The sequence below is a fragment of the Myotis myotis genome, unplaced genomic scaffold (assembly GCF_014108235.1).
Source record: "Myotis myotis isolate mMyoMyo1 unplaced genomic scaffold, mMyoMyo1.p scaffold_m19_p_7, whole genome shotgun sequence".
Lineage (NCBI taxonomy): Eukaryota > Metazoa > Chordata > Mammalia > Chiroptera > Vespertilionidae > Myotis > Myotis myotis.
This window is the reverse complement of record NW_023416379.1, coordinates 93,362,188-93,388,802: the sequence shown is the minus strand read 5'-3', so window position 1 is coordinate 93,388,802 and position 26,615 is coordinate 93,362,188. Positions and strand designations below refer to the sequence as shown.

General features: G+C 43.3%; 1 protein-coding gene across 5 annotated transcripts in view; it reads left to right on the top strand.

Moving 5' to 3' along the window:
* Positions 1–1,963: 1,963 nt before the first annotated feature.
* The window catches only part of UHRF1BP1 (UHRF1 binding protein 1), a 62,521-nt gene continuing 37,869 nt past the window's right edge, over positions 1,964–26,615 (top strand). For 3 of the 5 annotated variants that reach the window (XM_036315957.1, XM_036315958.1, XM_036315956.1), the window contains exons 1-4: positions 1,964–2,247; positions 23,092–23,254; positions 23,341–23,379; positions 24,075–24,166. In XM_036315957.1, coding sequence (XP_036171850.1) covers positions 2,204–2,247; positions 23,092–23,254; positions 23,341–23,379; positions 24,075–24,166 — 338 coding nt within the window. In that variant the 5' untranslated portion in view covers positions 1,964–2,203. Of the gene's footprint in view, positions 2,248–23,091; positions 23,255–23,339; positions 23,380–24,074; positions 24,167–26,615 lie in introns of those variants that run through there. The other 2 variants (XM_036315960.1, XM_036315959.1) reach the window with 1 other exon arrangement.

The window sequence follows — 26,615 nt, the reverse complement described above, 5'->3', positions numbered from 1 at the left end:
ATAGACTATGCAGTCCTGTTGGAGAGAATTGGGTCATAGAGCACTTAAGCTGAGGAGGATTTGGTTCCTTTTAAAAAGGTAATTTTGCAGGTGCTTTTGGGGAAAATTGAGTTTGCTATGACCAAGAGACAGGTATAGGCATGCATGAAGTACGTTGATTATTGTTTTTTAGAAGTATATTTTTATTGATTTCAGAGAGGAAGGGAGAGGGAGATAGAAACATCAACCATGAGAGAGAATCATTGATCGGCTGCCTCCTGCATGCCCTGCTGGGGCTGGCCAGTGGACCCTGAGCGATGGATGAATGGATTACTCCGACACGACGTTTGCTGTGAAAGAGAGGGCTAAGGGACAGCCTGGCTAACAGAACCAGGCAGCCTCAATTGCCTGCCTCCTTAGGCTTTTATTGTAGCAGCAGTTTGAGATAAAGTTTCTTTTAGATACAATCAGCAGGGTAAGTAATCTTGGGAGGACACATGTGTTTGTAGTGTCTTTTAAGCAAGGACACCTAAAGATTAAGCACAAGGATTGCAGTAAACACCTGGAGGTCTGCTCATGCAGACTTGTTTGGAAAGGTCAAGGAATAATTAGGGGACTGCCTTCAGCATGTCCCTAAGTTGGAATTCTGATAAACAAGGCAGGTGGCCTTCTTCACACTTCCCTTTTCTCAGAATGTCCTCCTTACAAACTTCCCAACCAAGTCTCATGCTTCCCCACAATGCCCCACACTGGGGATTGAGCACACAACCCGGGCATGTGCCCTGTCCTGGAATGGAACCCTGACCTCTTGGTTCATAGGTCGACAATCACTGAGCCACACTGACCAGGCTGATTAATTATTTTTAAAGTCTCACATTTATACCGTTGACCATGCTTAGACTATCTCTGGAATTAGGTAACAAATGTTTTTGGGAGAACTGAATGGCTGAAGGACAGGAAAATTTATCTTGATTTTTTTTATTATGTGTATGCATTAGCTATTCACAAAAGTGAATACATTTAAAATTAACTGGTGGCCAGATTAACCATAAGGCTGTTGTCTGAGTGAGAGTACTATTTTGATCAGGTTTTTGCTTGCAGGTTTAACGTCTAGAACACTGCCACCTTCCCGCCTTTGCCATTGGGCCTACAGATGTGCCTGGTATATGGGTTATACTTTTTAAGTATGTGCATGAAGCAGAGTGAAAATAGCACTGGACTGAGAGAAGACTTGGTTTCTGGTCCTGAGTCTTAGTTGTGACCTTGAGCAAGCTCTTTCAACTATTTCCCTGGGCTTCAGTTTCCTTCTATGCAAAACAAAGAACTTGTTCTCGAATGTTGTTGGCACTTTTTAGAATTACAAACTGTCTTGTTTTCTTTTGGGAGGGGTGTACCTGAGTGTTAAACTCTGGTTAACCGGGTGGAGGCTAAGAGGGGCATAACGAAGATGATTGGGCTACCTCTGTTTTTTGGTCCGAGGCAGCAGACCCCGTGTTGCTATGGACCTGTGAGGTCCCTGCAACTACTTTTCACTTCCCACGCTGATTCCTGGAGTGGAGTTAGTTGTTCTACAAATAATGAGTGAATGTGTGAAGGAAATGAATGACAAGTGGACCTGGAACTGTGCCATTATCTAGCGAATTCCTGCAAAAAATTACAAACACCCAGCCTTTCCTCCGAGGCTTCAAGGCGACTTCCGGAGTGTGAACCACTTGCAGTTTAGAGGCGAAGCCATTCAGCTCTCCTTCCGCTGAGAGACTAGCGGTCCAGCGGAGGGAGAGGGCGGAGCCGCCGCGCCCCGCCCCTTCCCACGCCCCGCCCACACAGCTGTGCGCCCCGCCCCTCGTAGCGCGCCCTGCCTATGACCACGAGCTCCGCCCCTTCCCGCGCCCCGCCCCTGGTCGCGCACCCGGCCTCTGACCACGCGCCTCGCCCGCGCCGCCGCGCCCCGCCCCTCGTCGCGCGTCCGGCCTATGACCACGCGCGCCTCAGGCCGCCGGGAGTCGGGCCGGCAGTGCGCTATCTGTGCGTCGCTCAGAGCTGGCGCCCGCCGCACCGCGCAGGTGGGTGGGATCGCGGCGGAGATAGAGCGCCCGGGCCGGGGCGGGAGAGCGCCATGGCAGCGGCATCCAGTCCCCGCGCCGCGGCGAGGTGAGGGGCTGCTTCTTCACGGCTGAGGAGGCCACATCGCCCACTTGCTTTCCACGCGGGACGCGGCTCCGGCATGGCCGGGATCATCAAGAAGCAGATCCTGAAGCACCTGTCCCGGTGAGAGCGCCGTCCCGCAGCGGTCCCGGGCCCTTCCTAACCCCCTTCGGCTCCCCTCCCGGACGCCGCGCCACGGGCCGGCCTCCCTCTCTTCAGCCCGAGTCGGGACTCCGGGCGGCCCCCGCCTCCGCTCGAGCTGGACAGTCATCTTCCCGCTCCGCTGGCCCCGACCGTTGTCACCACTCTGTTCTTCCGTCGCCCTGGGCCCTGGCTCTGGTGCCCTGCACCCCCACGTCCCCCGCAGCCTACCAGCCCCTCTCTCCCGCGACCCTCACGGATCCCCGGCCGCTACCCCTCCCTCGGCTCCCACACCGCCGAGCAGGTCACGCCGACCTCCCTTGCACGTGACCGTCCCTCCGAGGCCCCCACGACTGCACCCTTTCCTGCCCGCCCGGGCTGTGTTTCCTCCCCCGCCCCCTCCCTCTCCCCTCCGGGTACCCGCCCCCCGAGCCCTCCGAGCGGCTCTCCTTCCGCGGATGGCTCCCGACTAGACCCTGCATCCCGGGCGGCTCTGAATAACCTTCGCACCCGGTCCTCCCTAACCCGCTTTCCGCCCAGATTTCTAACTCCAACGCAGGTTTTCTCCTTCCCGGGGCGCCCAGCTCCTCCTCCGGGTCGGCTGGCTGACCCTGTTGCATCACCCTCGGAGAAGGTAGCCCTGCACCCGGGCCGCTCCTTTGACCTCCCTGCTCCCTCCGTTGCTTCTCTTCTCATTACACGGACTAATGGGGACAGGTCAAGGGAGTTGGGCATAAAGTTTCAGTAGCCTTCCCTTGACTCTGTGGAGGTTCTTGACAGCCTGTGAAAAGAGCTGCCCGCGTCCACCTCTGCTTTGAGCCATTTTTTAAGCACCGTTGTGTCCCTCAGTAATGTGGGCAGAAGAGGGGCGGCAGGCGATACAGTTCGCAGGTGTAACTGGATAACTGCCCACCCCGGTGTTACTGTTGGGGGTTGTCAGAACTGGTGTCCACAAAGACTGGGGGCTGGGCTTGGGCTTAATGTCCCCGCCTTACTCCCAGCGGGGCTTGGTGACGCCGGAAGACCCTGCGCCAGCTTTGTACCCCAGGTGGAGAGTGACGGCCGCGGCCAGTGGTTTTCAGGTGAGAGGAGGGGGAGGAGCCAGTCCAGCCGGGACAGCGGCCTTGCCCTGTCTTCCTTCCCTGGTCTTCTCACTGTGTTGGTGAGCAGTATGTGGACACTCTTGCTGCCACCGCGTCCCCTCTTCTGGTGGGCATTCTGACTTATTTACTGTTACTTTGATTTTAGACTTTAATTAGTAATAGATTCAGATACACCTTTTAACCACCACGTTATAAAAGGAAAAGCCGCTGGAGCTAGAAAGTCCCATTGGGTCCTTTACTAGGACTAACCCCTTAATATATTCTTTTCAGGTAGTACTGTTTTCATCTGGATGTTCCATGTTCAGTTGTTTCTGTGTAAAGATTTAAATAAAAGTAGGACTAGTGATAATTTGAATGAACATAGAATCAGAATGTTAGAGTTTAGAGAGGATCTCACCTAACAAAACATTGTGTTTCAGAGGCTAGGCCTTTCCTGGTTTACTGTATTCAGCTGTAAAATGAGGACAATAATAGTATCTCACTTAAAGGTTATCGAGAAGGTTGCATGAATTAATATATGTAAGGACTTAGCACAGTGCCTTGCACATAGTGAGTACTCAATAAAACATGAACTAAGGTTAATTTTTGGGCCCCTGCTTGTGTGACAGCGACAAGTATAAGTTGGACTTCTCCAGAAAAATCCACTTTTGTGAACAGTTAGTTTTTTTATATATATGTTCCCGGGTGGGGGGTATGAACCCGTAAAGCACATGCCTGAACCCCGCAAGGCATTTGGACCCAGATGAATAAGCCCTGACTAGTTCAACCTCTCATGTTACGGCTGAGGAAACAGCCTAGAGGAGCAGTGGGAGGTGAGGTGTAGTGCCAGAGAACCCAGCTTCCTACTGGAGTACTTTCCCCTGGAGTACACACATAGTCTGCGTACGTCATATCCCTAGGAGGACAGGGTTTTAAAGAGGAAATTTAATAGTGTATGCTAACATATCCAGTGAATCCTTAGTGAACAAACTCTCTCTTTTAGATGAAGTAGGAATAGATATGGCAGACATTGGGAGAAATGGCTGGTCTCCTCAGGGTTGGGTGGTTGATGGAGTAGAAGGAGGAAATTATTCAGGGCTGCAGTTTCAGGGCTCCAGGAAGAGGTCTGGGACATTTGCCTGGTTGAAGGAAAGGTCACACTCCTGGGGCCTTTGTATCTGTTTGACTTGGAATGACTGGCTAAGCATGTGTGACATTTGTGCCTCTCGGTGGTCTCTGCTGCACCTGCGGAGGCTGGCCTGCCTGGAGCCGAACTAGCTGCTGTGGCTTGCCAAACCTGAGAGAGGGACTGAGTTACTAGGCTAAGTAAACATTTGTAGGCGTTTAATAATTACTTGTTTCTGATGATGACAGTGCCACTTGACTTGGAGGGAAGTGTCTGATAGCAGGAAAGATATCCCAGTGACTTCCAGAGTATGTTTAATTTTAGTCACAAAGTTTCAGATATTAAAGTGTCTTGTTGGAATGCATCTTCCGTATTAGTAGAGTATTTTGGTAAACAAGATTTGAGGGAAGTGGCATTTAAAATATTTTTGTTAAGTGCCTACTCTAGACAAGGCTCTGACCTGGGCACTGGGGATTCAGCAGGGAAGAAATATAAATGTCTTTTAAGGGCTTTAACCTATGGTTTGGGTGATTGCTATGTAATACAAGTAGCTTCAATGCACAGTATTCATTTAAATAGACCCAGGAGAAGACCTTCACTTAGAAACAAAAGAAATCATTTAAAAAATATCCAAATGGATTTTTCACTAAATTAGATTTTTCTTGTTTTAGCTAATGACCTTAGCTAATGACCTTCTATTACACAAGTAAGAGGAAATATGATTGTGAAGCAAGTCAGGGGACTGTGGTTCATGGAAAGAGCAAGGACTCTGGAACCAAACAAGTCAGATTCACCTTCCAGCTCTGCTACTTTAATGAAAAGGGCAGCCTTTCTGAGCCGTAGTGTTCTTATCTGTAAAAGATGAGAATAAGGAAGAATACTACGTACCCAGCAGATTTTTTTGAGGATTGGGGATAAAGTATTTATTGTAGTACCTAGCATGTAAATAGGGTTTAATAAAGAGTAGCTATTAGAACATGGCCAGAGAAGTTAGGAACACTAACCACAGTGTGAATCACAGCAACCCACCTGACTGGCTATTTTAGAAACCAATTAGAAGTCTTAATTATTTACTCCAAATAGTTGCAGGAAATAATGACCTTGAGTGTCAGAGACATAGCTGATAAACGTGGTAGGTATTTTGAAAATACAAACATTAGGTGAAATTCAGAGGCATAGAAAATTTCAGGATCCTTATGGAGAATAAGAGAGCCTGACTGCGCTCAGCCCTCTTAGTTCCTGATCAGTGCCTCCACTCCTTAGTATTTTTTTTTTTTTAGTAATATGTTTTTATTGATTTCAGAGAGGAAGGGAGAGGGAGAGAGAGATAGAAACATCAATGATGAGAGAGAAGCATTGATCAGCTGCCTCCTGCACACTGGGGATCCAGCCTGAAACCCAGGCATGTGCCCTTGACCGGAATCGAACCCGGGACCCTTCAGACCTCAGCATAGGTGAAATAGTTGAAATGTATACAGTAGGTTGGGTCCTTAGAGGATATATTTATTTAGAGAGTCTAAGAAGATGGCACAATTATATACTGTATTCTTAGAGTGAACAGAAAATAGAAGTCATTTAGTTACCCTCACCTAATATAGAATCTGCTTGAGTAATAATCTGTAAGTGTAACATTAATCACTGAAAAAATTTCTTTTTAACACAGCTCAATTCTCTACAGCCACTGGCAGGGATTGTGTCCCTTGGCTGCTTCGAAAACCAGAGAATTTGAGGATGCTTTGAGCGGGTGAAGTAGGTGCAGGAGTGCAGGCAGGAACTCAGGGAACCTTAGACTTGAGAAGTACAGGGATGAGTGGGCGAGGAGGTCTTACGGGCAATGAAATCCAATTCACCCTATATCATTAAGGGATCTTTTATATTTGTGTGATGAGGCAAGTACTTCCTACTGGTGATGATTGTAGATACTAAGAACACTTTCCAGTATTTATAAGCAATAGACTCAATATCTATAGTAAAAGGGAAATCTAATGTTTAAAATAATATATGTTAGTGTATTATTAATTAGTTTTTACCTTCTTGCCATAAAAACAAGGACTTGATGCATTATAAAGTATTTGTTTTACTTGCCTATAGCAATTGTTATTTTACATGTATTATCATTCTTTATAGTACATTGGTCATATGTAGCTTGGATCTCATCTATCTCATCACTTGAAAAATTAGAACATTGATGGTGAGAGGCCAGTATATTTAAGTCTCTGACTTATGGAAGTTTATGCTCTCAAACTTTATTTCTAAGTTTGAAATTTGGAGTGTATAGTCCAGTAGAAATCCTATATAATAAAAGTCTAATATGCTAAGTGTCTGGTTGTCTAGTTGGCTGTTAAACCAATCAAAGCTATTAATATGCTAAGGCTGCTCAACCGCTTGCTATGATGTGCACTCACCACCAGAGGGCAGACGCTCCAACTTGTAGGTTAGCTTGTTGCTTGGGGTCTGGCCAATTGGGACTGAGTGAGACGGGCCGGACATGCCCTGGAGCCCTCCCGAGGTCCCTCTCCAGCTGGCCAACCTTCTATGTCCCTCCCCGGCCCTGATCATGTACTAGTGGGGTCCCTCTGCCTGGCCTGCATCTTCTTGCAATCCGGGAATCCTCGGAGGATGTCAGAGAGCCAGTTTTGGCCTGATTCTGCAGGCCAGGCCGAGGAACTCCACTGGTGCACGAATTCATGCACCGGGCCTCTAATAGTGTTATAATGTTGAGTAGGGTCCCGAAATAGCCCAAAAAAGCCATATATGGTATCAGCTCACTAGATGGGGGTCTTGGTTGTTAGGGACTATCTGAAGTAGGACTAAAGATGAAGTAGGAGAAGGAAAAGTTTTTTCTTTCCTATTTCTTGGAGTAAGACCTTTTAGATCATCGAGATCATTATATCTCTTCAAGAACTTTTTGGGTTGTGATTGAGGGATGTGACCAGCATTTCACGAGCAGCTGGGATATGCTGATGTCATGCAGTGCCCAGAATAATTTCACGCAAAGAAGCATTATCATTTGTCTTTTTTGACTTTGGAATGTTGTTGATGTTTATGTGGGTGAATTACCTGTTTAGATTATATAAACCTAGAATCCAACTATTTTGCATATAAACACGAAGTATTGGCACAACTTTAAACTATAGTGAATTCCAGGTCTGAAACTGGGGGAAGATTGTTTTGAACTTTCCCAAGTGTTTGTCACCATTTTAGAAAATGTAATTCTTGGCAATACCATTCCTGGAATTGAATCTGTTTGGGTTGAGAGCCACTGACTTAGACTAAATTCTGAAACAGCTGAAGTTTGCTCTTGATACACTCTCTTTTCTCTCCTTTATGTCTCTTTTTTACTTACTAATCCCCTGTTCACGTGTACCCCATTGTGCTGATTCTACCTTCACCCACCTGCTACCATACCCCCTCTCCCAACCAGGTGGACATGCTCTGCTCATCTCACTTTCTCACCAAAATTCCCAGTTCTTTAGGATATAGGATTTTAGCTAAGTCAAGGGAGGACAGTAGAGTACATATTTTGGAGCAGGAATACTATTCTAATTAGACCAACTCTAATTCAGAATGAGTCCTACGTGGCCAGCTCACCTAAGCTACTTTTGTTTTCATAGCTTCTGAATCCACAGGTACTCTGGAAGTTCCTAGTTTGTTTTTGATTTTCCAAAATGATTTCTGTTGCAGTGATAGTGGGCATGGGATAGGGTCTGGGCAGCTGTTTGTGATATGTATGAGTCATTTGAAAGTTGGGGAATTCCAATATGTAGAAAATCCAGATTAGGGTGGGCTAAATTCATTCAAGTTGGCTGCCTCTAATCGTCTGGTCTAGTGCTTTCCCAGGCAGAGCGGAAAACATACATTTTCCTTTTCTAAGAGAAGTGTTTTTTCCTTTCTTCCTTCCAGGCAGAGGAAGATCGTACTGATTTGAGAGGTTATGAGACTGCATATGGTTTTGGGTCACTGGACTGTGGAGTCTGAGGGTAAAGCACAGCTAGAAACAGAATTGGAGAGATAGGCCAGATAATAGAGGCCTATGAGCTATGCTAAGGGATCTGGATATAAGGCTCAGCTTGGTCTCTGTTGCCATTGACCTGGACCTGAGGCAACGGGAACTTCTCTAAACCTCTATACCTTTGTTAACTTTGTTGAAAAGTTGAGGGTAAAGTGTAGTTAAATTCTTGAGCCAGGTGGCTTGTTGTTGTTTTTTGTTGTTGTTGTTTGTTTTTTAAGCCTACAGCACCCGGTATTCCTAGGCGGTCTCCCATCCAAGTACTAACCAGGCCCGACCCTGCTTGCTTGTTTTTTTAAAAATCTTTTTTTCAGCCCTAACCGGTTTGGCTCAGTGGATAGAGCGTTGGCCTGCGGACTGAGGGGTCCCAGGTTGGATTCCGGTCAAGGGCATGTACCTTGGTTGCGAGCACATCCCCAGTGGGGGGCGTGCAGGAGGCAGCTGATCGATCTCTCTCATCGATGTTTCTAACTCTCTATCCCTCTCCCTTCTTCTCTGTAAAAAATCAATAAAATATATTTTTTAAAAAATCTTTTTTTTCAATTACAGTTAACATACAATATTATGTTATATTCAGGAGTATACCCCAGTGATTAGACATTATATAACTTACTAAATGCTCATCCTGGTAAATCTCACGCCCATTTGACACCATACATAGTTTATCAGAATAATATTGACTATATTCCTTATGCTGTACTTTACATCCCCATAACTATTCTGTAACTACAGATTTGTACTTCTAAATCCCTTCACCTTTTTCACTCATCCCACTGACCCCCTTCCCATTGGGCAACCATCAAAATGTTCTCTGTATCTATGAGTCTGTTTCTGTTCTGCTTGTTCGTTTATTTTGATTTTTAGATTCGTTTTAAAATATGTATTTATTGCCATTTTATTCATATTTTTTTTCTTCTTCTTAAAGAATACCCTTCAACATTTCATTTAATACTGGTTTGGTGGTGATGAACTCCTTTAGCTTTTTCTTGTCTAGGAAGCTCTTTATCTGTCCATAGGTTCTAAATGATAGCTTTGTTGGGTAGAGTAATCTTGGCTGTAGGTCCTTACTTTTCATCACTTTGACTATTTCTTGCTGCTCCTTTCTGGCCTGCAAAGTTTCTGTTGGGAAATCAACTGACAGTATTATGGGAGCTCCCTTGTGCGTAACTAATTGCTTTTCTCTTGCTGCTTTTAGGGTTTTCTCTTTGTCATTAACCTTTTTAAAAAATATATATATTTTATTGATTTTTTACAGAGAGGAAGGGAGAGGGATAGAGAGTCAGAAACATCAATGAGAGAGAAACATCGGTCAGCTGCCTCCTGCACACTCTCTACTGGGGATGTGCCCAGAATTGAACCCGGCAACCTTCAGTCCACAGGCCGACGGTCTATCCATCCTCACCCGAGGATATTTTGCCATTGATTTTTAGGGATAGTGGAAGAGAGAGGGAAAGACAGAGAGGACCATTGATTTGAGAAAAACACATCGATTGGTTGCCTCCTGCATGAGCCCTGACCAGGGCCCAGGCTGGGGAGGAGGCTGCAACCAAGGTATGTGCCCTTGACCAGAATCGAACCTGGGACCCTTCAGTCCATGGGCTGACTCTCTATCCACTGAACCAAATTGGGAAGGGCTCCAAACTTGTTTAATAAGTCTATCATAATTCTGGTAACAAAATCCTGACAAAGATGTTATAGGCAACATGAATGAATGTCTATATTGAAAATCTAATGACTTATTTTTTAAAAAGTTATTAGAACTAATAAGTTTATCAAGGTTGCAGAATATGAGATCAAAATACAAATATCAGTTGTCATAAAAAAAATGAATACCTTTTCGTTCTACTCACCAGATGCTTCCCTCCAACCACATCTCAGATAACATAATTGTTTATATTCAAAATCCTGAAGAATCTACAAAACAACTACTAGAGTGAATAACTGAATTGAATAAGATTGCAGGATACAAGGTCAATATAGAAATACCACTTTTACAGCTATGTTTTAGCAGAACACACTAGAAAAATCAAATTTCCTTTACAAATAGTGTCAAAAGTACAAAATATATAGAAATAAATTTAAGAAAATATGTATGCTAAAACTACAAGACATTGCTGGGAGGAGTTAAAGAAGACTTAAATATGTCATATCTTAAATGTATACCATGTTCAAGGATAGGCTTACTGATTTTTGTTAATACTATGTAAATCTTCAAATCCAGTAACAGAGTCAATGCAGTTCCAATCAGAATTTCAGCAGGTGCTTTTTTTTCTTCTTCTTTTTTCTTCTGACAAATTAGCAGCCTGATTTAAAAGTTTATATGAAAATGAAAAGGATCTAGAATGGACAAAATAATCTTGAAAAAATGAGAGGATTTATACTACTTTCAAGACTTAAAATGAGCCGAAACCGGTTTGGCTCGGTGGATAGAGCGTCGGCCTGCGGACTGGAAGGTCCCAGGTTCGATTCCGGTCAAGGGCATGTACCTGGATTGCGGGCACATCCCCGGTGGGGGATGTGCAGGAGGCAGCTGATCGATGTTTCTCTCTCATCGATGTTTCTGACTCTCTATCTCTCTCCCTTCCTCTCTGTAAAAAATCAATAAAATATATTAAAAAAAAAAAAGAAAAGACTTAAAATGAAATTACAGTAATATAGTGTGGTAATGGTATAAGGTAAATAGATTAGTAGAACAAAATGGAAAGTTCAGAAATAAGTCACTGTACATAAATTGCACCTCAAAAAGACAAAACCACTTAAAAAACCCAACATTTTAAGCAACAAACAAAAATCCATAGGGAAATAATTTTCTCCTAAGAAAGTCAGATATCTGTTCATGCAGAAGCTTTTTATTTTTTTTTAAATAATAGTTTTAAAAAATATTTTAAAAAATTGATTTTAGAGAGAAAGGAAGGTAGAAGGCGAGAGAGAGACCTCAATGTGAGAGATCACCTGCCTTCTGCATGGAATCGAGCCGCAACCTGGACATGTGCCCTGACTGGAAATCGAACCAGCGACCTTTCGGTTCACAGGATGATGCTCAACCAACTAAGCCACACTGGTCAGGGCCATGCAGAAGTTTTTTTTAAATTTGGTGTTTTTTTATATATTTTTATTGATTTCAGAGAGGAAGGAAGAGGGAGAGAGAGATAGAAACATCAATGATGAGAGAGAATCATTGATCGGCTGCCTCCTGCACGCCCCACACTTGGGATCGAGCCTGCAATCCAGGCATGTGCCCTGACCAAGAATCAAACCGTGACCTCATGGTTCGTAAGTCTATGCTCAACCACTGAGCCATGCCAGCCGGATAGGATTTGAATGAATGCTGGGTTAAGTCTCATTTCTGCCATTTACTTAGTCCCAGCTTTACCACTGGCTAGCTGTGATTCTTGGGCAAGTCATTTAACTTTACAACCATCTGCAAATTATAAATGTAGACTAAAGAGAAAGACCTTTCCTAGAAATTCCGTGAACCTGCAAATCTAAGAATTCTCACTTCTCAACTTTGTACATTTTCACAATGTCTGAGAGCCTTTCTCTGTTGTCTCTGGCAGATTGCAGTCCTTTGGCAGAAATGAAACCTGATCAAAATCTGTTTTTCCAACTCGATTTCATCTTAGCTTCTATGCTCTGTAACAGTAACAGATGGCCAGAAAATGTTTTCCCACATACTGGAAGTGGAATAAATAGCAGGTTTCCATTAGCCTTGTCAGCTACCCTTGGACTCAGTGATATAATCCTCAATTAGGAACAGAAATGCTGAATAAAGTTTATGCCAGAGACCTTGGGGTGGTTTCAGATTAGATCTCATATTAGTGGTTCCCTGGTTGAGCAGATCTCTGCAAAACTCACCCTCAATAGATCACCTTTTTAACCTATTTTTTGTTATTACTATAAAATGCAGACAAATTCAGTTGAAGAATTCTTACTGCCTTTTTTTTTTGAGAAAGTAATAGAGTAATATTCATTTTTTTCTGAGTATGAAACTAAATTGCTAAATGAAAAAGCAGTTATATGTTATATCACTATTACTCTATGGGAGAACAGCCCGTGGTGGTGAGCAGACGTGCATGTGCCATCAGCAGTCCGTAGAGTGGACTAAGAGTTCTTGGTTGCTCAGCTTTGATGATTCCTTGCACCCTGTGGTCTCTTGTTAGTCTCTTGGAAGGGACTGGGATAGTTTGCTGGAGCGGTGCGAATTAGCCTTGGGCATACTTAAGAAAGATTTTATTATCCGATTGGGTTGGGAAAGTTTAGAAAGGTTTTTGATGGAGTTAAACTATAACTTTACCCATCAACGTTAGATTTATTCTTCTTATACAGGTTAAGCAGTCCATGGTAGGTCGTAAAAGGGAAAGGATGTCCTCTACCCATTTCTGAGACAGCTTGTAAATCTGTTTGTGCCAGGTGTGTTTTGGAGGAACACAGTATTAAGAGATGTTAGTAGAAGTAAGGCAATCCAGTGAGCAGACCTGGGTTCATACTCTGCCTCTTCTTGCCCTGTCACCGTGGGCAAATTACTTCACATCTGAACCCCATGTTCTTCCCTTTTAAAATGGGAAAAATGAAATATAGTGAAGGCTAATGGAAATAATGTATGTAAGTTCCTTAGTTCAATGCTGTGTACAAAGTAAAATGTCATTATCATCAGTAGTCTGTTTCTGCTAGTCCAGGTCAGGGGATGAGGCTTTTCCAGAACCATTGTGTTTTACAAAGTAAATTGTTTTTAAATGACTCTTAGTTGACCAAAGGACATTGATCTAGCCTAGTCTATAGGATAAAAAGACATAAAATTATTTTAAGCTGTGTGTCCATCTCCATACTCAGCAGTGGCCTAGAAAAAAATGTTAAGTCAGCATTCTTGTATGTCCAGGCAGAGTAAAAATGTCTGGGGAAAAAGTTAAGGGGATTGTGTGAATAGATAGAGATTGAAGCAGGTAATCTCTGTAGAGATTCTCTACTCTGATAGTCAAAATTATATAAGAAAAGGAGGTTTATCCTGTCACTTGCCTATTGTTCTGTGCCCTACCTGGAAATACAAATGATAACTTTTCATCCAGGGCCTAATCCTGCTTGGGGCGGGAAGACAGGTTTTGTGCTTTTCCTGTTCCTCTGCGTTAGTGCTATTGATGAGGGCAGTGTGCCAGCAGGCTGCTGAACAGTCCTCCCTGAGCTGACTCTCCAGTGCTGGCTGGCTGGTGTTCACACACATGCCATCATCTTCAAGACAATCAGAGACTTAAGTCCACCTGGTTACTGTCAGAATTACCCTGAAGAAGTCAGTGTTGTCATTTGCCAATTGACATGGCTACAAAGTTCATAGAACTGCTGGTTACCACCTCTAGGCCTGTTGTTTTCAATTGGTTGGCCCTGCCCTTATAAGATTGATTTTGACTACTTCATTTATACTTTTATTCCCTGTCTTCTGTTCTCTTGTGACCCATTAATACTAGAGAGACAAGAGATGAAGATCTATTCTTGGAGTCAGAGTGGAATATAATGGGTAGGATTTCTGGGGAACATGAATTCGGTTTTAATCTTGTTCAGATTTCAGTTTCTAGAAACCTAGGTTGAAAGGGTAGAAACAAGCATACTGGGAATAGTAGATGCTACATTGAGATAGGAAGGTAGAACTGAGGGGGTTGACTCTTGAAGAAAACCTGAGTCCTCAGATAATAATCTAAGCTTCCTAAACCTTTTTAAAAATTATGTTAGTTTCAGTTGTACAACATAATGATTCAATATTTGTATACATTTTGAAATTATCTCCTAAACCTTTTTTAAAAGATAATAATTTAAGCCTTTTCTAAAGGGAGAGGGTAGTGAAATCCAGAAATAACAATGATTACGATTGATTTATTGAGCGCTTAATAAGTGCCAGTTATTTAATGTATGTTACCTATGCAGCTCTTTTAATTCCAGCAGCCCTGTGAGGTGGGTTGAACAGTTTGCCTAAAGTCACAGTAGTAGTAAGTGACAGAGCCAGATTTTGAGCCCAAGTCTAACTCTAAAGCCTGTGCTCTTAACCACCAAGCCATAATAAGGATAGAAGTTGAAAACTTTGTTCTTGAAGAATGGATTTATGCATCTCTTTTCCCTCTGCAGCCTCTGGCTTTCTCTTCCTTGAAGTATTTTAGTTGGTTAATTGAAACCTCAAATTAAGGCACTCTCAAACTTTGGAGAACAGAAGAAATCGCCTTGAGTTTATTAAAAATTCTGATTCCTTACTCAACTCCCCATTGTGATTCTGCATATCTGGGGTGTGGCCCAATGATCTGCATGTTAAAATAAACATACCAAAGTGATGCCATCTACAGGATCAGAGGCACATAGTTTGTCACACATTGCCCTAAATACTGGCATGGTTAAGATGAAATGTAACACAATTTCATACTTTTTAATTCAAGGCTTCGAAAATGACATTTATTTTGTATGGAGATGTAAATAGGTACATTTTGCATAGAATACAATGTAGAAATTAGATCTTTGACACCTATTGAGTATAATCACTCTGAGAATGTCAGTGGAGCAAGCAGTGTAGCTTATTCTTAGCTATGTGTATGTTTCATTTTATTGGAAGTATGTTCCTCTTTTTTCAGAGAGGAATATACTTGAAAAAGTCCCTATCACTTTCTTTTCTTAAAAATGCCTTTTTATCACCAGGAAAAGCAGCCTGTTTAGTGACTCTTAGACTTTTCTCCTCTCTCCTGTGTATTAAAGGGATCCTTACTTCCATCGTTGACAGTGGCTTTTCCTTCCATGTCTCAGCTATGGTAGGAAGATGGGGTCTTATCAGAATCTGTGGTGAGGACATTAGGAAACATACAGTTTTTACAAACTAATTTTATGTCTTCAAATATTCTTATCTTTAAGACAAATACTTCTGAAGGATGCCTGACCCAATTTCTGAGCGGATGTGGCTTTCCTGAATATTTAACAGTAAAGGAATGACTGCTAGGAAGAAATAATAATTGTAGTATCTTTTTAAAAAAATATGTTTTTATTGATTTTTTTAGAGAGGAAAGGATGGGGATGGGGCCCAAAAGCTGGGCATATGCCCTGACCAGGAATCGAACTGTGTCCTCTTGGTGCATGGAACAACACTCAACTGAGCCACACCAGCCAGGACATAATTGTGTTATGCCCAGAATTCAAGATCCCCAAGAAACCATGCCAGGGAGTCAGTCCGATGCAAAAGCAGAAGGTCCTTTATTGAGTTAGCTAACCCGACCCGGGCCTCCAGTCGGCAAAGCGACCGGAAACCGAGTGAGACCCGTGTGAAAATCAGGGCTTTAATAGTGAGGGGAGGGGAGCTGGCTGTGGCCCTGCCGATTGGCCGGGCGCAAGTCGGGTCTTGTTACACAGGATATGGTCATCTCTATGGCGCGCACATCCCTTGCTTGTCATTAGTTAGTTCAAAGAAATCCTGGGCGTGGCCAGCAGGGGCCTGGGCTCGGGAAGAAGGCACTTTTCTGAGCACATGGCCTCTGCCCCAACATGGAGGATCCAGGGTAAGATGGAGGGCGTAGCCCTCGCCCTTTCAATTGTAATATCTTTAAATACATAAGGACTTGAAAATAATAATAAATAAATACACAAGGGACTTGAAAAAGAAAGCCTGCCTGTACTTAGTGATTACAAATAATGTTGAGTTCTGTTTTCTACTTTCCTTTCCTTCCCTCAGGACTATGTTGCCTCCATATTTCTCAAGGGGGCATGCATTATATATCTTCCTTTTTATTTTATTTTATTTTATTTTTTATTTTTTTAAATATATTTTATTGATTTTTTACAGAGAGGAAGGGAGAGGGATAGAGAGTTAGAAACATCAATGAGAGAGAAACATCGATCAGTTGCCTCCTGCACCTCCTACTGGGGATGTGCCTGCAACCAAGGTTTATGCTACTGAACAGAATTGAACCTGGGACCCTACAGTGTGCAGGCTGACACTCTATCCACTGAGCCAAGCAGGTCAGGGCTAGAAATGGTATTATTAATACACACCAGCATATCCATTTCAGCAAGCAAGAGTAGGGAGGGCGGGATATTTATGTCTCTGGGTGGGTCGGATGGAGGTGCAGGCGGTTGCAGGAAGCTGGGTCTAGAGCTGCTTTTCTCAGCTGCTTAGTTGTCTCCTGTGACACCTGAAAGGAGAATAACAGGAAAACAGCAGAGAGGACAGGAGCCTCCAGTGGGGACAATAGAAAGTACTGAGCGCAGGGGAGAAACTGAGGGCACGGGAAAGGTACAGAATATGCCTCACTGTTAGGTCCTAACAGGGTTTGGCTGGCCTGGGACCCACTCTGCTGCTGGACCTGCTGCTGCTACATGGCTGCGGGAGGCATCGGCGTCCCCGAGGCTGCTGGAACTGGGCGTGTCCTGCCAGGCCTGCAGCCATGCCAGCGCTGCCTTCCTGCTGCTGCTGCTCCGCGGCATCTCTCTGTGCTGTGGTTCATTCTCGCCACGCTGGGGTTGCGCCCCGGGTTCATGATGTTCAAGGCCTGGCCCTGGGGGTTCAGGCCTCCCACTGTTGCTGCTGCGGAGGGACAGCAGGTCGTGGCCCGCTGGCTGGCATGGCGTTCAGGTTCTGCAGGCTGGGCTGCAGGCTGGGCTGGAGCTGAAGGTTAATTGGCTTCCTCATGGACACTGATGGGGGCGAAGTTCTGGCCGAGCTGAAGAAGCCGGCTAGTGACATGCTTACAGGCCAGGGCTGGGACTGAGTCAGAGGCTGTGGTGTCTGGGGTGTGTTGGGCTGCGGTGGGGGTGTCCAGGGTGGTGCTCAAGGAGGGGATGGCACACTGCTGAGGCACGTTACGGGTGTTCATGGTGGCATCTGCTGGCGCATGAGCTACCCCTGCGGCAGGCGGTTCCCAATCCGCTGCTGGCGGAGCTGGAGCAGCTGCTCGCGGAGCTTCTGTTTGATGTTGAGGCATAAGGGAACGGGGCATGGGTTTTCTTGGCAGCGTTTGGCATGGTAGCAGCAAAGGGCGAATAGCTGCTTGCACACTGGGCAGCCTCCATTGGCCTTACTCTGGCAGCGCTTGGGGTGCAGCACAACACGCTTCATCGTCTGGCAGTTGGTCCGAGAGCAGCTGGCGTCGCGGCACTGGCGGGTATGCCTCAGGGTCTGATGCAGCGCAGGATGCTCAGGCGCCGAGCCTCCCGGATTCTCCTGAACTGCATCTCCCCCTGGTTGCCGCCCTCATGGCCCTCCTCTGCCTCTTCATCCAGGCCCAGCCCCACCTTCACCATCTTGTGGGTGTGGCCCTTGGTGTTGTAGCAGTTGATGCAAAGGTCGTAGTCCTTGCACCCGGGGCAGTGCCAGTCTGTCTTCACCCGCTGCTTGCACTCAGTGCAGGTGAGGACACAGCGGTCCTGGCCCTGGTTGTGCAACTCCACCAGCATCGCTAGGCAACTCTCTTTGTCCACGTGCAGTTCCTCCTTCGCTCCTTCGGTGACCCTCACAAATTCCTGAAAGTCAGCGCAGTGTTGCTGACCAAGGGGGAGGCTATCACGCGTCCAAAAGGTGATTTCAAAATTCTCTTGAAAGGCGAACGCCATCCATGTTGACCGCTTGGGACTGGATCTGAGGGGAGGTGGGCCTATATCTTCCTTTTTAAAAAAAATATATTTTACTGATTTTTTACAGAGAGGAAGAGAGAGGGATAGAGAGTTGGAAACATCGATGAGACAGAAACATCGATCAGCTGCCTCCTGCACATTCCATACTGGGGATGTGCCCGCAACCAAGGTACATGCCCTTGACCGGAATCGAACCTGGGACCCTTGAGACTGCCGGCTGATGCTCTATCCACTGAGTCAAACCAGTTAGGGCAATCTTCCTTTAAAAAAAAAGAAAAAAAAATATATTTTTTATTTATTTCAGAGAGGAATAGAGAGGGAGAGAGAGATAGAAACATCAATGATGAGAGAGGATCATTGATCGGCTGCCTCTTGCCACACCCCTACTGGGGATGGAGCCTGCAACTCGGGCATGTGTCCTTGACCAGAATCGAACCAGGGACCCTTCATTCGGCAGGTTGACGCTCTATTCACTGAGCCAAACCGGTTAGGGCAGTGGTCGGCAAACTGCAGCTCGCGAGCCACATGCGGCTCTTTGGCCCCTTGAATGTGGCTCTTCCACAAAATACCACATGCGGGTGCGCATGTACAGTGCTATTGAAACTTCGTGGCCCATGCGCAAAAGTTGGTATTTTGTGGAAGAGCCACACTCAAGAGGCCAAAGAGCCGCATGTGGCTTGCGAGCCGCAAGTTTGCTGACCACTGAGCTAGGGCATCTTCCTTTTCTTTTGGTTGTTGTTTCATCTAGTGGAAGTGTTAAGATATTCTTTTTTTCTCTTCCACACCCCAATCCTGTTTCCACGATGGTAGCCATTCCTTACAGGAAAAGAGGAATTCTTTCCCTCTGTGGCAAGTTAGTTTCTAGATGATAAGAGCCATTAGAGAAAGCTTGTCTTTTTAATCAGAGAACAGAATTGGTTTATATTCAGTAAATATTTATTTAAGTTTCTTTTATTAATTAAAATAAGTAAAAGTATGTCTAAGGGTCTGGGATTTTACTTTACCCTGTATAGAAGCTAATAATTAGCCTGCTACAGTTCATATATGTGCAGAAAACATGAGATTCCTAAATCAGAGACAAAGGACTTAATTACTTATAGCCTAGCAAGCAGCATAAGCTTATGTTTACAATTAGTCCCCATGCCCTAAGTCCCATGGGAATGACATGAATGGACCCAGATAGATGCCTGCACATGTGTTATAGGAGTGGAACGTTGAATTTGGGGAACCCATTGCTTTTGGTGAGTGGTAAATAAGCCTACTCTTTGTTCTGGAGGGGACATTATCTCTCAAAGCTGCTCTTTGCAACACAATCCTGAGAAGTGGCCTGGGTAAGGAGTGGTCAGGATTGTGCATTTTTGGCATAACGAGCAAGACCATGTAGCAGTATAAGAGACCCATGGCCGAGTAGTTCTCTCAATAATAAGTATATACGATAGGTAATTGGCAGAAATCTTAGAAGGATTTATTATTAAACTAGAGGCCCAGGGCAGGGGTGGGAGGCAGGTGTGTTCCTCAGTCTGGCCTACATCCTCTCACAATCTGGGACCTCTCGGGGGATGTCCGACTGCCGGTTTAGGCCCGGTCCCACAGGGAACCCAGGGCCTAAACTGGCAGTCGGACATCCCTTTCACAATCCAGGACCTAACTGCTTGCCTGCCTGCCTGATTGCCCCTAACTACTCTGCCTGCCTGCCTGATTGCCAACCACTCACCTGCCTGTCTGATCACCCCTAACTGCCTCTGCCTGCCTGCCTGATTGCCCCTAACCACTAGCCTGCCTGCCTGATCGCCCCTAACCACCTCTGCCTCTGCCCCCGCCGCCACGGCTTCATCCAGAAGGACGTCTGGAATGATGTCCAGAAGGTCATTCGGCTGTCCAGTTAATTAGCATATTATGCTTTTATTATTATAGCTAGTTACCATATAAAAAGGTAAAAAGAGTAATATAATGAACAGCCATACAGTCACCTCCCAACTCCATTGAGCAATAAGTATTATCCATATAGTTGAAGCTTCCTGTGGACCCCTTCCCTTGTCCCACATATAAACACTTTTCCTAAATTTTTTTTCATGCCAGTGCATTCCTACGTATCCCTTATTATTATACAGCATTGTTTTGCATGTTTATAAATTTCTAAAAATTTTTTTTACTGTCATTTGAAATATTGTTAAAGAATCTTTGTACATAATACCATTTTGGGCATTGTAGAAAAAAATTCAAGATAAAACTCTTACATGTCATGATCTTATGGTTTAAGGAAAACCAAAAACACTAGAAACACAGCTTAGTAAAAGGAAAGGGTATGTGTGAAAAATAAAAAGTTGGTAAACTACACACACATACACACACATATATAAAATATTTGTATTGATTTCAGAGGGAGAGAGAGATAGAAACATCAGTGATGAGAGAGAATCATTGATTGACTACCTTCTGTACACCCAACACTGGGGATTGAGTCCGCAACCCAGGCATGTGCCCTGCCCAGGAATCCAACCATGACCTGCTGGTTCGTAGGTTGATGCTCAACCAGAGCTATGCCAGCTGGGCAGTAAAAATATATATTAATCTAAAGTAAATTGTTAGCATCTAATATATGTAAGGGCTAAGTATAGTTACAGTGGAGGGCCAAATACGATTAATTATTGTGTGGAAAATAGTAATTATGAGAGGCAGTAACAGTGAGAAAGAATGAGAGAGGAGACTCATCTAGATAGTTTACCATACAGGAGAGAAGGTTATGCTATGAGGAACTGGCCTTACATTGATCAGCCAAAGGAGGTGAGAGAAGGGAGCTGGGACTAGTTAGCCAGCAGTGCAATTAGCTAAAAGGTACAAAACATAGGCCCAGATTTCTGCCAGGTAACCATTTAGATTAGGAGGGATGGCTAAGACTAAGCCCCTGGCTTCAAAGAGCTTAACATCTAATTGGTTACACATGGGAGAATTAGAGAACATCCTAAAACCCTAATTGTTTTATTTTTTTATTGATTTTGGAGAGGAAGAGAGAGATAGAAACATCAGTGATGAGAGGGAATTATTGATTGGCTGCCTCCTGCACGTTGGACCGAGCCCAAAACCCAGGCATGTGCCCTTGACCGGAATTGAACCTGGGACCTTTCTGTCCGCAGGCCGACGATGCTACATCCACTGAGCCAAACCGGCTAGGGCAGCCCTAATTGTTTAATGTGCGTTGTAGCAGTTAGTGAAAGAAGGCCTCAGTGAACAGTTTCGAGTTGGGCCTTGAATGGCAGATGTTGATGAGGGTCCTCCAGGAAAGGGAGTGGGTGAGAACACATGAGCAAAGACTAGACTAGACAGTGAATGTAGACTAGTGGGAAGATTGGCCTGTGTGAATTGTTTATATCCAGGCCACTTGACCTATAGAGTTTCCCATGGTTTGGATCTTACTGATTGCACACTTATAGTGCAGTTCAGCAGTTTTCCTCTGTCCTGTATTTTCTGCAAATTAACCCTTTAAGTGCCAACCAATATCCTAGGAATTATGCTAAAATTGCCAAGGCATTTTTGCTGATTTTACAGCAGTTTAGGAAAAAAAATATGAATCGCAAGTAAATGAAGTTACATATTCAAAAACTTAAGGAAACCTTTACTACATTTGTTTTCATCTTTGACATATATTGTTTGCTGATTGTATTATAAAATACTAGTAGAAAAAAAAATTGAACAAAACATATAATGTTAAAGTGCTCCTGGCACTTTTGGCGAAAGACAGGAGGAGCACGATCGCGCTCCCCGGCACTCTAGGGGTTAACAACTGGACCCAGTGAATAGCATGATGAGATTCAGGTTCAATCCCTGTGGCAAGACTATAGGTGGAGGTCATGTATTTTATAACATCAAAGGTATGTGTAAGAGGCTGGGGTTCATTTTACCCTACTTAAGGTAATAATTAGCCTCTTACAGTTTCATATTTTAACTTCATAGAGCTCCCTCTTCTGTTGTTTCAAGTAGTGTTAAAAAATGTAAGTGCTTATCCTCCCCCCATAGCCCACACCCTTTAATTTGGACTGTTTTTTTCATTTGTTATCCCATCTTACTCGGTTTGGATTCCTCTCCCAGCAGTTTCTTCTCAGTGCAGAGTCCCTGTCCTGGGAAGAAGCCTTGGTTAGTTGTATGAGTTTATAGGGCTGGGCTACTTCAGCTACTTTGGGCCACACAGTGGACAGAACCCCTCCAGTTTCAATTGCTATTCTCAAATTGGTCACACTGTCTTACATTTAAGACTTGGTTGGCTTGGGGTTCTTCTGTTCTCTGGGCTGTCAGATGTCTTATTGCTTCCCTCTGTGTAGATCTGCACAGCTGCTTGTAGCACTCATGTCTTGTGGCTGTTTATGTTTTTGCCCTCTTGCTTGTATTGGGGGGGGGGGCGTGTTATAAGGGTGCTTTATCTTCTGGTGTTATTTTTTAAAAATTCTCACCCAAGGACATGTTTGGGGGGGGGGGGAGGTAGGAGAGAGAGAGAGAGAGAGAGAGAGAGAGAGAGAGAGAGAGAGAGAGAGAGAGAGACATCGATTGGTTGCCTTCGTAAGTACCCTGACCGAGATCGAACCCACAACTTTTCAGTGCATGGGATGATGCTCAACCAACTGAGCCACTGCAGTTGGGCTGTCCATGGGCTTTTTGTGTGTGTGTGTGTGTGTGTGTGTGTGTGTGTGTGTGTGTGTGTATGTGTTTGGTTACTCTTCCTGTCCCCTGCCCTCCATGTCTCTTTTTATGTGGGGATTCAGAAATATCAGAAATAACAGAAAAGCCTATGTTGCTAGTGTTACAACCATATTGCCAGAATCGCAATTGTAGGCTCTTGAGTAGAAAGATGACACAATCATGAGTAGAATGATAGGTCACACCCATCATCTTCCATGGCATAGAGACAGTGTGGTCATTAGATGTTTATTCTTTAACGTTCTCTTTTCTCTAAATTCAGAAGTATTATTGGCTGTAATGCTGTTTAGCATGTTCCTGTGGAAATAATGGGTTCTTATCATTACTTTTTTCAGGTTCACTAAAAATCTTTCCCCAGACAAAATCAATTTGAGCACCCTGAAAGGGGAGGGTCAGCTGACCAATCTGGAGCTGGATGAAGAGGTTCTACAGAATGTGCTGGAGCTGCCTACCTGGTTAGCCATCACTCGGGTCTACTGCAACAAGGCCTCCATCCGGGTGAGAATGGGGGTCAGAGTACTGTTGCTTTCTTGGGCCAGCAGGCCTGCCTTCCACAGTCCTGAGTCTTTGCTTTTCTCTTTCAGATCCAGTGGACAAAGTTGAAGACGCACCCAATTTGCTTGGTAATGGTTTGTCTTGACTGCAAATAATCCAGGGGGATGGCTGGGGTAGAGTTTAAGAGATCTGAGAGAAGACAGGGAGGAGTCCTGATAGGCTTTGGGAGCTGTGGGTGCTTTGTCTGGCCTGTGAGCTTCTCTCTGAGACAGAGCTACTATTGTTTGGACAAATTCTGGGACTGATGGGTATTATAGGAATTAGTGCTGAAACACAAGACCCAGGAGTCCTGAGTTGGTTTTGTTTTTGTAGTTTTTCATAACAGGTTTTGCTGTGCAGGTACTACCTGTAGATTTCCCTATTTTCCCTTAGAATCCTAACAGGAAAAATTGGAAGTTTAGTTAATGATGACTATTGGGTGATTATCAAATGACAGCTCTTTAGGAACTGAGTGGTGCATATCGTTATCCCAAAGACAAATCCTGAGGGCTGGTAATATTTCTGTAACTTGGATTTATGTTTCTGGTTTCTGCTGTGAGCTAATCCCATGCTTGTTATGGAGTTCTTCTGCTAATGGAAGTGAAAGGGAAAAGATGAGACCTCTCTTTGTATTTCAGTTTGTTCGTTCATTCATTCAACAGATATTGTCTGTCCCTGTGAATGTAGCTTCCGGCTAGGCACTGGAGCACAGGGATGAGTAAGACCAATCTGTGCTATGTGGGTTTCTGTGCAGATGCTTAGCTCTTTGTGGCTTTTATTTCAGTGTCTGGATAAGGTGGAGGTGGAGATGAAGACATGTGAGGAGCCGCGGCCTCCCAATGGACAGTCTCCCATTGCCCTTGCTTCAGGACAGAGGTTGGTTGGAAATATTACTGGTCCAGTTCACCTTTTAATTAAAGAATAAAAATTTTAAATTATGGAAAATTCAAACATACACTAAAGTAAAGAGAATAGTGTAATGCAACCCTATGTACCCAAGATCTCACCACAACAATTATTAACATTTGGCCATTTTTTTCACCTTTCTTTTGCCATTTTGTGTGTGTGTGTGTGTTTATGCTATAATACTTGAAAGCAAATCCCAGACACTATCTAATTCCACCCGTAAACACTTCTTTATCATATATCTTTAACAGACAAAGACTGGGGAGAAAAAACAAAAAAGAACCCACAGTACTGTTATCACAGTTAATAGAATTAAGAATTCCTTAATATTATTTATATGCATTTCATATTTAATTTTCCTGAATTGTCTCTAAAATATTTTTTACAATACACTGATCAAAGAGCTCTGTATATTATATTTGGGTGATAGGAGTTTTAAAACTTTTTAATTCTCATTACCCCACACCCCCCCAATCAACACACTTTTTTTTTTAATGGATAATGTGCTTTTATTTAATTTATTTAATACTATATTTTTATTGATTTCAGAGTGGAAGGGAGAGGGAGCAAGAGATAGAAACATCAATGATAAGAGAGAGTCATTGATCGGCTGCCTCCTGCATGCCCCACACGGGGGTGGGGGCGGTGGGGGCGGTGGGAGGGTGGAACCCACAACCTGGGTGTGTACCCTGACTGGGAATTAAACTGGCAATCTTTTGATGCATGGGATGACATTCAACCAACTGAGTCACACTTTTAATATACCATTATTCTTTATAGAAACTGGATTATTTTTATTATCGGCTGCCTCCAGCACGCCCCCCTTTAAAAAGTTAAATTCTTAGGGGATCGAGCCTGCAACCCAGATATATGCCCCGAACAGGAATTGAACTGTGTCCTCCTGGTTCATAGGTGGATGCTCAACCACTGAACCACACTGGGTAGGCTTGATTATTTTTTATAAGAAATTTTCCACATTTTATATTTTTGTCTGATTGTATACTCAAAGTGTCATTTAAAATGTTTCTCGTTTAGTCTGGTAGTTAGATTCAAAGGCTTGATTTGATTCAATTTTTTTGGTAAGAATATTTCAGAAATAGTATTGTGTATTTCCTATTGTAACACATCTGGAGGCACATAATATCATGTTCCTTTGGTTAAGATTAATTAGTGGATTTAAATGGTGTTGGCCTAATTTGTCCATTATGATAAGTTCTTTATCTACCTTTCATCTCCTGGTTTAAGGAGAATGGTAGTTGTCTAGATCCTTTATTTTATTGTGAAATGCAAAGTAGGGACTTTATAATTGTTTTCTTTCCATTGCATTTATTAGCTGTGATTTTCTATAAAGAATTTTCTTTCGCCAACTATTTGATTATCCTGAAATACAGTTTGTACAAGAATGTCAGTATAAATGCTGTATTCTTTGCCTTTATCAAATGTAAAACTGATGTATATCTAAAACTAACACAATGGTATATGTAAATTATATATCAATGGAAAAAGAATTATGAGTTGACACCCTAATAATCTCTGAAGAGATTTTTTTGAGGGTGGGAAGAGGAAGGCAGAGGTTTATCATTTTAAATCATTTTTATAGCTTTATTATGTTATGATGGACATAAAATAGACTGTACATATATAAAGTATACAATTTGATAAGTTTTGGCATATGCAAAACTTATATGAATCCATCACACTCACACATACTGTTCTCCTTTATATTCCCTCCCTTCTCTTACCCAGCCCTCCTTCTATCTGCAAACATTGCCTTTCTGTTACTGTAGATTAGTTTGCTTTTTCTATAATTGTATATAAATGAAATTATATAGTATGTCTTCAGTATAATTATTTTGAGATTCACACATGTTGTTGAGTGTATCAATAGTTCATTCCTATTATTGCTGAGTAATATTTCATTGTGTGGTTATACCACGACTTGTTATCTATTCACTTATTGATGGACATTTTATTTCCAGTTTTGGCTATTGTGAATAAGGCTGCTGTGAATGTACATGTACATATACAAGTTTTTCTGTGGTTGTGTGCTTTTATTTCTCTTGGGTAAAAATCTAGGACTGTAATGGTTGGGTGGTGTAATAGGTACAAATTTAATTTTTTAAAGAAATTGTCAAACTTTTCCAGAGTGGCTTACTATTTTACATTCTTTTTACATTTTAGATGCTTTCACATTTTACATTTTTATATCCTACAATTACATTTACTTTTTTAATATATTTGTTGTATATCATACTTTTATAGTCATTATTCTTTTTTGGTATTCAGATGTAACCACCATTGACCAGTGAAAACCTTTCAAAAGTACTGCCTGTGTCCTTTGGGATAAGATTCCAATAATCTTCCTGCTTTTAGACAGAACAAGATGTTTCAGGCTTCTCTATACATCCTCACCTCAGAT